This window comes from Alligator sinensis, unplaced genomic scaffold (assembly GCF_000455745.1).
Source record: "Alligator sinensis unplaced genomic scaffold, ASM45574v1 scaffold489_1, whole genome shotgun sequence".
In the NCBI taxonomy this organism is placed as follows: domain Eukaryota; kingdom Metazoa; phylum Chordata; order Crocodylia; family Alligatoridae; genus Alligator; species Alligator sinensis.
In genome coordinates this window covers 2,485,933-2,498,461 of record NW_005841901.1, presented here as the reverse complement: position 1 = coordinate 2,498,461, position 12,529 = coordinate 2,485,933, and the positions used below count along the sequence as shown (strand labels likewise).

Genomic DNA, 12,529 nt, shown 5'->3' with positions numbered 1-12,529 from the left:
CTCTTTCCCCAAGCAGATGGAAATTTGAGCCCTAAGGAGAAGAGTGAGTACTCCTTACCACTAAGTGGCATGTCTCAGAGAATAACAGACACAGTAAAAGGTTATTCCATTCACTCCTGGAAAACTGCACATGTGAGTCAACAAAACTCCATAGTTAAATAGATTTAACAGAATTGCTGTTCCAATGTCCATCTTTAGAAGAGAGCTAACAAGACTCTCTCTGTACTAAACATACATGGAGAATGTCAGACTGGAAGGGGACAAAGATGTCTGGGAAATCAAGTTGCAACTGGAGCAGCTCCTATCCAATCTGTTCACTAAACTTGGCATTGCATGTTAAAAGAAACCATGGGATGCTCAAATATTCCCAACAACCAATGATACTGTGGAGAACTGTGTAAAGTCAGGTTCGGGGGAAACCCTTTTTCCTATCAGCTCACATTTTCATGTATTTAGCTTAAGTATGTAAAACATTGTGCAAATTCTCACAATTATAAGCATGACACTGAAATAATCTGTTAGTCAAAAGTGCATGCTGATAATTAAATATATAAATACATGCTTATTTTTCTCCTCAAGGACGAGAAAACTGATTTAGATATTTTCAATCTCTCCAATTTATTGTTTACCTCTGGACTCCAATTTAAATATTCTGGGAGGTCAAATTTTAGAATTATAGAGCCAATCCACCATGAAGACTATTGGTGTGCTATTTGTTGGACTGAACTGATACAATGCAGCCCACTTAATTACTCTGAAGATGTTGGGTAAGAATGTATAAGAACAGTAACTTCTTCTGAGGAACCACTTTTTTGGTCTTGAACCCAAATTGAGGCACTGGGCATTACAACTGCAATATAAACAACATCTGATTTATGAAGTTTTTCCATTGGGACAAGGCAACGTTAAGTGAAGCATTAAAAGCCCATTGGATGAGGGATTTCTGTGGAGAGATCATGACTGGAAACAAGTAAATGTAGATAAGCTTCCAAAAATCTGAGTGCACATCTGAAACAAGCTGGAGTATAGTGTAAGAGCATTCAAAGCACCCTCTTATGGCTCAAGAAAGCATGAGCTAAAAAACTCATTCCAGACTCAGAATAAAAATAGCCCCCAGTCAACTCTGCTATAAATGAGAACCTGGTCATTCAGACTAGGATGTCAAAGATGGCTAGAAGTGATACTAGGCACATCAATCCCTTGTGTGTTGTTGGCTACAGGAACTGGTATATCCTTAATCACATTAATCTGATGGGCTGTTGGAGTCAAAAGGTCTGCTTAACCCTTTTTTTTTCTGAAACAATCAGAACGCTGAACTTTGGGAGAATCATTCATCATTTGTTTTCCCTCTTGTAACCCAGAGTGGTTATTATACATGGCATACATATGGAAATATTAGTATTTATTTTTTCTACTTAACTCGTCCACTATTTTATCCTTACTTGGCAGGTCCATATTGATGTGATAATGAATCCATCATCTCTGAAGACATTGAAGATTTCAATGATCCCTCGAGAATAACCAAACAAGGAAATACTAGCATCTGAGACAGCCAGGTTAAATGTAAGATAATCCGTGGGTTGCAGGACTGCTCTCTGTTTACAGAGAACAAAAATCACAACACTGTTTCCAAGCCAAGACAGCCATCCTGAAAAGAAAAAAAGTATATGCATGTTAAAGCAGGGAAAATAGTCAAGAAATAGCAGGGTACATAAATGTATGATGCCCATACACTGATGGAAGTTTTATTTAATTAAAAACAAAGAATACCAGATGCTTTTATTCCACTTGGATATGCCCCTTAAGTAGCTAGATAATGTGATATGTCAGAAGTAGGAAATTAACAAGTGAGTTACTTTGAAAATAAAGTAGACACCCAGAAAGAACTGGAGCTTGAGCTGTCTACTATGGTAATAACCATTGTTTCCAAGTATGGAGAATTGCCCTTGCTGACTGCACAGTCTCTCAAGAGATGGGATGCAGGAAGTACTTCTGAGTAAAAATGGGGGGAGGCAGGATTGGAGAGAACAGAGACCAGAACTACTCTGCCGAAAAAGCATCAGCCTCCAAAAAGCATGTCATATACAATCACTCTATAATTCATATTAACAGTGTGTTCAAGTGACCACCCAAAAGGGAAGCATAGCTTGTTTCAGTCAGAAAGATGAAGTTGCTTTCTACAGAACAGTCTGTGATCTCCTTGAGACAATCACTCAATAGGAATATTCTTCAACAACACACATTTTAATCCATTTGATTAGAACATCCTTATGAGTCTAATGTCTTTTCTTGGGTTCCCAGACTAAGTGAACAAACCCTTGGAAACTGGAAAGCTTGATTTTTTATTTAGATAGAATGCTGTGTCCTTTCAGATGGTCACAATATAGAGATGTCTGACATTCCACAATTTAGTTAAAGACAAGGACATAAAAGAAGGATATTTGAATTTGCTGACAACCAGTCTGGCACTTGTATCAGGTATTTTAGGGTATTAGTCAGAACATTGTGTGGAACATGGGTGACTTGTGCCTTCTGAGACTGGGGGGGCATAGTTTGTGGGTGGCAGCATTGGTGGTGGGGTGGCGAGCAGCAACTGCCCACAGAAGCCAGTGGCAGCAGCAGTGGGGCGCCAAGTGGCGACCGTCCACAGAAGCTGGCAGTGGTGGCCAGTCTTAGGGGGGAAACGTGCCCCCCGTGTCCTCCCTACCAGTCGCCTATGGTGTGGAGATACCTGAGCCAGCTTTACATTACTCAGTTGGGGACCACTAGCCGTCTCACTGAAGCAGCTTGGGTCTACCATGCCAAATCACTTCTGTGACCCCAGTGTAGACATATCATAAGTCACTTAGGTCTTGCAGTAGTGAGCAAAGCAACACCTACACATCTCTTAAAAACTGGGCCAAAGAGACTCTTTTCATTAACATCTATGAGCTATGGGTGAGATCCAAAGTACACAGTATATAACATATCATTGACTTTGTAGTAAATGAAAAATGGGTTCTATTAGCAAGGGCTGCCATCTCAGAAACCTGATGAGCACAGTCATTTGCTATCTGAAACAGAGCCTTCAGTCTCCAATTCAGGCTGTAGGTGGAAACCATCTACTTACTAGAAGACTTTATGCTAAGCAGTGTGCTAACAGAAATTTTTGGACAGAGGATACTGCAGAATATCCCTGAATGGCCTTGCTCAAACCACTCAGTATAAGAGAACAGAAAGGTTTCAGAAATCTGTCCAGTTATACAGTACTAAATATGCAAGGTCAATAATAGCCTGCACAATTTATTGCCAAGATAAATCAACCTGAATAGTACTTATCAGGATAAAAACTTGATATCTGAGATAATGGAAATAGCAGGACAGAATCATGAGAATCAACTCCTAAAGGACAAAATTAACTAGTAGTCTAAAACAGCTTAGGTGATCAAGCAGCTAAGAACCTGAGTGGGTCAATGACATTATTTCAAACTTTAACAAGTTTAAGAGCAGAATTTTCCCTTGACTTTATAATGAAGTACTACATTAACAATACCTGTTTATTGAGAAATCTGTTTAAAAGTTAAAGAACAGAGGTTCCCCCAGGCAGATGATCACAAAGTCTGGAAAGGTGGTCTTCAAATAGCTATCTGACCCTAGGTTGTTCACTACTCTACATCTACAGCTGCCAGACTGTATTTAAGGGTAGCCAAAACTGCAATGGATAGTCTATTAAATAAGATAATATTTACCTTATTTGTGTAGATTAAAACAACAACAAAAGATAGCTGTCCAAGGCTCTAGGCACTCTATCACATCATTAATGATATAATAAAAGCACAGCAGTATGAAAATTACCACTTCAGGATGTGATTACCACTTCAAAATTACCTTAATAGGATCTCAGCCAATCAAGCACATACAAAAGCTCCTTTTCATCCCATCACCATTCCAGGAAGCATGGCCTCAGTCTTCTTCAAAACCTCTTTCAAGCAGGTATCTTCTGCTGTGTCCCTGGAGAGTCACCAAATATGGGCTCTTTCAGAGTAGGCAGTAGAGGGAGTTCCACAGCCTGTGAGCCTTCACTAACACTATCTGTCTACAGCCTCTCTTTGTTAAGAAGATGATCAAGTTCCTCTCTGCTGCGGCAGTATGACATGGGGAAGAAGGTGGTTATTTAGTAAGGCCAGGCCCAGAATTAAGTGATTTCTAGACTACAACAAATAGTTCTTCCCAGAGATCAACAGGTAGCTAGTGTAGACCCCAGAGCACTATGTGCTCCAATTGAAGTGCTTTCCTCAGCAAGTGGTGCAGTGAGTTCTGCACCAGCTTCAGACTGAGAATAGTTTTAAAGCTTTATCCCTATGCAAAATAAATTAGAATAGTCTAATCTTGTGGTAAGAAAAATAAAGCAAATTGTAGCAAAGTCTGTATCCCAATGGAAAGGTCTTAAATTCCTAGCCAGGAGGGTATAATAAAAAGGTGCCTGGGTTTACTGCCATAATGTAATTACTGAAGAGCAGATAAAATAATCCCTGTGTTGCGAATGATAGTAACTAATGGTGGACATAGTCCCACAATCAAAGGACTCATACTGCCTCCACCATTTTCAGTGGCTGCTTCCTCTAGCCCAAAATAATGTCATCATGGATGAGCTTCAGATGGCTTGCTCTTATCGATGTCCCAATCTCAGCTAGACACTGGCTGAGATGCTGAACTACATCTCAGATAAGGAAGAGGAAGACATCAGATCGTATGTCAAAATTTACTGAAAACGCTACACACCAGGCCTCTACTCAACCTCCTTAACACTCTCAAAGGTACACTGATAGGAGAGGTGGCACTCTGTACTATCCCACATTTGAAAGTTCTTCGGGAAGAGGAGTTAAGCACACAGATGAATTAGGTAAAGTCTCTGAAAGAAAGCAATGAAACTACTGAAGAAGTATAGTTTGCTTCCAGCAGGTCATGTGACTCAGTGGCTTGTGATAGGTGGTATCAAAGATCTTCATTCATCACAAGAAAAGCTCATAAGCCAACACATACTCTCTCCCAAAGCCAGATTGACACAGCTCAGTGAAACTAAATCAGAGGTTGTGCCTCATCGCAATCTTTTCCACAATCTTACTCAAAAAGGGAAAATGCAGCATTAGTTGGTACTTAATGCTGACTGATGATTCTTTATGTAAAAGCTGCATTCAAACTTCCTTCAAATAATATGCAACCAGCCTTTTCCAAAGAATCTCTGCCAGCAAAGAACCCAATACTTCTCTGATGGCCTTCAACAGCCAAGAAAGACGAGGCTCTAAAGTAGAGGATCTTAAATTGCCTCAGCACTGGCAGAGCCATCATGGTTATAACCACAGAAACTGTAGCCAAGAAACTGATGCTCTTGTTCCCTGGACATAGGGAATGATGGGTTGGGTTAAGTTGGTTTATGCAGTTGACAGTTGAGAAGGAATATAAACTATCAGATAATCTCTGTTATTCACATGTTCTGCTTCTATAGAACAACTATTGTTCTAATATTCTTGAGTATGTGTAACTCTGTCATTGTGTGACACAAAATACTGGGCAAGATGGACCTCTGGCCTGATTCAGTAAATGGCAATGTGTATGTTCTTACATTCTTATGTTCAGTAAATTGGTGTTTGCGTTGCAAATGATTAAAGTTGGCTGAAGCGCTGTGATGGACAGGAGGTTTTCTATAATAAGAGTGTCAACACATGGGATTAATTAAGAACTTTAAATTCACACCCACCTTACCCCAAATTGACTTCTAAGTGTAAAGAAGCTTTGACTAGTGACTTGCTACCTAGTGAAACCATTGCCAGTTACAATACCAATGTTTTTTCTAAGTGAGAAATGATAATTGCAGGGCATTCTATAATAATAAATGGAAAACAGTTTATTCCAAAATACTAACAGTTGTAAGTAAATTACAACAACAACAACAACAACAACACATCTTTATCTTGGTCACTAGGTGACATGAGTATACAATTGCTGAAATGAGTATACAGTTTCCTGTGGCTACATGAATGTGGTGACTTCAGTAACAATCAGGAAGTATTTTAGCATCCAGCATTTTCCTCTGGTTCAATCTATTATAAGCAAATACAGCAGGTGGTTGGAAGGCTGGTTGCTTTGCAGATATATCAAGGTAGTTTGTAAAGCATGTACAGCTTGTTTGCATATGTCTGCTCTGCTCCCTGAAAGATAGTTGTCAAGGGAGTGGGAAAGGGAAATTATATATCAGCATCAAGAGACTGTTAAAATGGCAGGCACAGCATCAGGTAGCACTAAGTTTACAAATACCTTAGTTTACAGGGCTCTGACCATGTAAGGTATAGAAGGTTTTCTATTAGAACTCTACCAATATCTACATTTCATGTGAGCACACTACATTTGCTGGAAATACATGGAACGCTTTTTTGTAGCATGTAGCATGACAAGAATTTTTCAGTTAAAAGGTTAAAGGATAAATAAGAAAGAAGAGGACACTTACTCCCATGAACAACACAAATATCTCTCAGATTTCAAACTACAAGAAAAAAAATCTTAGACCTGAGGAATGAGGGAAACAAAGAGAACAGTGGTTATGGATCACATTAGAATGAATGCAGGCATTTTAGGTGGCAAAATTACAGAAAAACCTTGTATCTGGCACTCTCAGAGGCATAGGGAGTTCTTTTTACGAGGGCAAGTAGACAGTTTGCTCTGCCATCTCTAACACTTGGGATGCACAGAGGAGCACTTAAGAGATTTGCACAAACGTAAATTAAAAATTGGAATTAAAGTACTAAGGTAGTCCAAATATGAAGGGTCCATAGCCTGGTTCTTACCCTACACTACAATGGATAAGATCATACTGTTTCTAAACCCAGTACATAGAATCATAGAAAAACATGGCCAGAGGGAACCTCAAGAGGTCACCAGAGGAGGTCAACAGAGAAATTTGTTTAACAATCCAAATTAATATATGTGGAAAATATATTGCAGAATTTGTGCACCTCTACATTTGACAGATCTATTAGCAAGTATGTCTGGGTAGCAAATCTAAATAGTGCTCTGTGATTTAAACTTAAAAATGATTTTTCTAATTCTTCTCTAGTACAAATGAGTAGAATTATTTTTTCAAGGGTGTGTAGACCAGCTAATGCAAGGATGAGGTGGCAGGGCACACATCCTTTGAATGACATTTTAGCAATGGAAAAGTACCCATTCATCTTTCAGAAGTAGGACTAAGCCAACTACGAGAATTTGGAAAGATAATGCAGACAAAATGTTTCACTTTTTCAAGACTGAGTCTAATGTGAGATGCTGAAAAAATTAACCCAATGAAAGAAAATACCAAAGTTACATAGCTAACACAAATACCTAATCCATACTAAAGAACTGCAAGGATTTCTGCAAATGGTAAATTGCTATAGAATAGTCACCTCATACTTTTCCACTCTGGTAGCCCTGTAAATGAAGTGTTACTTAAATGTGAAAGTTGAGAATAGTGGCTGGCATGCCAAAAATCATTTGATAGATATAAACAGCATTATCATATGTGCAGATGATCTGGCTTTTTTACTCTTATTTGCTCATAACCTTGGCTTGCGATTCCCATTACAAGTGGCACTGTAGTCTAAAGGTTTCTGGGTGGCAACAAGAGGAGTTCACAGTCTGAACTTAATATAATTTAAGAAAAACCCAGTTTTTGTCCATGTACCTTCACACATGGGCCAAAGGACCTGCATCTGAGAGCCCTGAAAGAACTGGCTGAGCTTATAGCAGGGCCACTGGTGAAGCTGTTCGAAGAGTCATGGAACTCGGGAGTGATCCTGGATGACTGGAAGAGGGCCAACGTGGTACTTATCTTCAAAAAAGAGAAGAGAGATGACCCTGCAAACTACAGACCAGTCAGTCTGGCTTCAGTCCTGGGAAAAATTTTTGAAAAATTTGTTAAGGAGGCCATCAATTACAAACTGGTAACTGGTGGGGTATTAAGAAGTAAACAGAACAGTTTTGTTGAGGGTAGATCATGCCTGACAAACCTGGTGTCCTTCTATGACCAGGTAACTAACCATCCGGACAAAGGACATGAGGTTCGTGTCATTTACTTGGACTTCAGTAAAGCTTTTGATTCCATTTCCCAACAAATTCTCTCAACTAAATTGGAGAGTACTGGGTTGGACCAGTCTACAGTGAGGTGGGTGGACAACTGGCTTAGAGGCTGATCCTAGAAAGTCCTAATTGATGGGATGGCCTCATTCTGGAGGGCCATCTCCAGTGGTGTCCCCCAGGGACCTGTGCTTGGACCTGTGCTGTTTAACATATTTATTAACAACTTGGATAAGAGAGTAGAAAACTCAATGATTAAGTTTGCGGGTGGTACAAAGCTGTGGGGAAACATGGGCACATCAGAGGCTAGGGTAAAGATCCAGGATGACCTTCACAGACTGGCTTTATGGGTGGAAGGGAATCAGATGAGGCTTAACAGGGAGAAGTACAGAGTTCTTCATCTGGGTAGGAAGAATCTTCATGATAACTACATGATGAGTGGTGGTCCACTGGATGGCACAGGACCTGGGGGTTACAATTGACTGGGAGATGAACTTGAGTTAACAGTGCAATGAGGTTGCCAGAAAGGCAAACAGAACTCTGGCGTGCATCAGCTGATGTGTGGCCAATAGATCCAGAGTGGTGTTTCTCCCCATCTATTCAGCATTGGTGAGGCCACAGCTGGAGTACTGTGTTCAGTTCTGGGCACCACATTTCAATAAGGATATGGATAAGCTTGAGAGGGTACAAAGAAGGGTCACCCATATGATTAGTTGCCTGGAGGATAGGCCCTATGAAGAGAGACTCTGGGAACTGGGCCTGTTCAGTCTGAGTAAGAGAAGACTGAGAGGTGACTCGATAGCTGCCTACAGGTACATTAGGTGTGAGCATCAAGATCTAGAGGAGCAACTCTTCAGGAAGGCACCTCAAGGGAGGATGAGGACCAATGGGCACAAGTTAATAGAGGGAAAATTTAGGCTGGACATAAGAAAAAAAATGTTTCTGTAAGGATTACCAGAATCTAGAACATACTCCCAGCAGAGGTGGTGCATTCGCCATCCTTGGAGGTGTTCAAGATGAAACTGGACAAGCACCTTGTTGAGCTCATTTAAAGCCAATAACTTCCTGCCCGTGGCAGGGGACCAGACTTGATGATCTTGCCGGTCCCATCTCTTCATGGCCTTCGATTCTGTGATTCTATATGTGACATTCATCATTGTGATGTCCAAAGACCTCCAAAAGTTGAACATATACAAATATATTATCTCTCTTCCTGTAAGAAGAAGGGACTGATATTTGCTTGCTTGATTTGTGGAGTGTTTGTTTGGTTAGGCCTACCCAAAAAATAGCTTTTTGCATTTTATTCTGTGGAGGTGTACAGATTATTAGGTGTCCTGATGTCTTTTGGGAGTAAGACTGAGTCCTGGGTACAGCTTTTGGAGTGCTAACATCCCTCAGATACGTGTGTGGTAGAAGATTTATTTTATAACAAGCCAGCAGCTTAATTGAAATCTTTGATTCCAAGAGAGTAAGGGCACCTCCATTAGCAAATACCACACAGTACCATAACTGCTAGATATTATATATAAAAATTCAGGGTACTTCCTAAGCAGGTAGTCTTTTAAGATGCCCTAGAGAAATCCAGAGACCTGAATATAATATTTATGCACTGAATGATTGTCCTTCCAAAGCAAGCTATATTCTCTGAATAGCAATTAGGGTCCAAAGAGCAGCAGCAGCAGTAGTAATTTAGCACTGTAGCCCTACAGGACTTTGACTGACTCCACTATCAGAAGAGTGCAAGTGTGAAAAACAAGATCTTCTTATGCCAGGGTACTGCTTCCTTGGGCTTTTAAAATCATATTTGTTGACTTAATGGTATAAATATGTTTTTACTCTTAGCACTGCAAAGTAGGGATGTAAGAAATTTTGCCTGGTGTTTCATTTTGAAACTGTTTTGATGAGTTTTGAGCTTAAAACAACAAAATCAAAATGAAACAAAAGCCTTCATAACAGCTTCAAAATGAAACAAGGACCCTTGAAACGTTTCAAAAGTTTCTAAACGTTTTGAGTTTCGAAGCCAGGCTTAGTTGGCTTCAGCACCAGTCCCACCAGCAGCAGCAGCCTTCTGTCATCCAGCACGCAGATTGGGGGCCCGCCCACACCCCCAGGAGGGTTGCGGGGCTGTGCTGGACTCCTTTTGGGGGTGCAGGCCCTTGATCTGCCTGCCAGATGACAGGAAGCTGGTTCTGCTTCCTGGGGTCAGTGGCAGCCAGGGCCATCCCTGGTGGAGGTAAAGTGGGTGCCTGCCGCAGGCTCCGCGCACTGGCCCCTGGGGGGCGGGGCAGAGTGGCCGTGGCTACTCTGCTGCGCTGCCGTCGGCTTCACATCTGGCTGCTCACTACCACCCCTGCCACTGATCTTCCCGGCGCTGGGTATGGGCTGGGGCCAGCAGCAGCACCGATCTTCCTGACTGGGTGCAGAATAGCCTATGGGTGAAGCATCAAAACAACATCCAAACTGAGAATGTTTCGATAAAACGAAATGGAACAGTGCTTTCAAAACAAAACAAAACTGAAATGAAACACTATTCCATTGAAATGGAAGTCGAAGCAGAATGGTGCTGTTTTGCACAGCCTTACTGCAAAGCAGAGCCAATATGGCAATGGGAAAGTGAGAAGGGGACTCTTTTGGTTGATGTAATGTCAAGAGAATTTTTGGCAAAATTCCAAATGCAAAAATTTTCACCTCAGTACATTTTTCCCACATCCATAATGTGTCTTAGTTGGACTAATGTTACAGGTGATTATACATGAATTTGGCTTATGCTGAACAACCTCTTCATGATGGCTACGTGGTTTCTTCTCCTAGCATCAGCTGATGGTTTGCAAGTTCTTGGTGGTACTTGGGGAATATATGATAAGCTCAGAGAAAGAAAAGCCTACTGAGCTTGACTGATTTACAAACCTGCTTCTGAATTTTTATACATATGTACTTCTCTGTTGTTACTGAGATCTCCTTATACACATCTTTAATATGTAGTTTCATTTATTTTTTAAAACACATCACTATTGATAAAAATAAGCCTAAGTCATTGCAAATAATCCTCTGGAAAAAGTGACCTTTTCTGCATTTCCATATGATGAGAGATGAGTGTTATTTGGTACATCTACAGTCTTTGAAATTCCATAAAGTTTGCTTATCCAATAACAGATGCTGTAACTATTCATCTTTCTGCACTGAATCTAATATAAATATTTCAGAAGTTGCCTCAGAAACAAAAGGAGGTCATATAATATTTTATTTTCAAAGTCTTAATATGACGTTATAATACGATCTTGCTAGGTAACTTGTATATCATATATTTAGACTTTAAGATTATTGTTTATTAAAAATAGTCTAGTATTCTGCTTAATAGAATCTGATCAAAATAAGCTCTCTTTCAATGTGCATAAGATATTAGAAAAAATAAGTAGAATTGGAAGAAGGTTTTTAACTATCAGTGGACTGAGGTTTTAGAATAGTATCCAACAGGCACAAATAGGAGCAAAAAACCTTAGTACTTACCTTTAGAATGAAGGTCAATCAGTTTATGAAAGAGGAAACTTCAATTAGCAGAAGCTAAAACTTTGGAAATAACAGAACACTATTTCACTTGTACTGAGGCGTTTTGAGGAGATAAGGAAATGCTATATTTTTTCTCCACAAGGTTTTTCTTTTTACATGCTTCCTGAACATTAAAAGAATATCTTGGCCTACAAGATCTTACCCTTTTGCCACTAGTAAACATGTTGCTGCACTGATCATTTATTATATTCCTAAAGAAACAGTGCTACTCCTTGGTGTTGAAACAGCTGAAGAAAAAAGCTGCAGTTTATGTTATCTTGCTTCTTTATCAATAAACTCCAAAGGCAACCCCTTTAAACTTTAAACGAAACTTTTAAAGGAGTTTAAATTCACCAGGCATCTTAGATATAGTACATACCTAAAGCCAATAGGTAGGAGCCTATAATAGTCTCTCCTTGTTCTGATACAGCAGCCTCTCTGTTTGGAGAGGTGATGTTGTTGTTCCTCCAAGGTGCCTGTGGAGAAAACTGGAGAGACATTTTCAGCCAAGCCTGTGACCCAGAACTTGCCCGTTTCGCCCGTAGTAAGTCTCAAATGGCCACTAAAATGAAAATGGCTTTTGCCTTAAACTTCTGCTCCCTGTCTTCTAGGAAGCTGTGCACTGAGACTGATGAACTAAAGAAGGAAATCTGAAGAGACAAGAAAGAGCTTTGAGTCCTCTGACCTGTTCTTATTTGCTAATCCTATCTATTAATACAGCTAGTGAATCTGTTACCAGACACAGGGAACAGATTTCCTTATATCCCTGGTGCTACATGCAAAAGCCTTTAGTGACTGGAAGAGCATATAAAAGATGATTGTTCCTTCAAATAAAGTGTTATATCATTGTAGAAATCCATGTGTGTATGCCTCCATGTCAGTGTGTACACATGTG

At 40.1% G+C, this 12,529-nt stretch overlaps 1 protein-coding gene across 1 annotated transcript in view; it reads right to left on the bottom strand.

The window, feature by feature from the left end:
* The window catches only part of LOC102379261 (visual pigment-like receptor peropsin), a 42,169-nt gene extending 30,035 nt beyond the window's left edge, over positions 1 to 12,134 (bottom strand). The window contains exons 1-2 of the mRNA XM_025197612.1: positions 12,014 to 12,134; positions 1,443 to 1,648 (exon numbers count right to left, since the gene is read on the bottom strand). Of these exons, the coding sequence (XP_025053397.1) occupies positions 1,443 to 1,648; positions 12,014 to 12,134 (327 nt within the window). The remainder of the gene's footprint in view (positions 1 to 1,442; positions 1,649 to 12,013) is intronic.
* Positions 12,135 to 12,529: the final 395 nt, after the last annotated feature.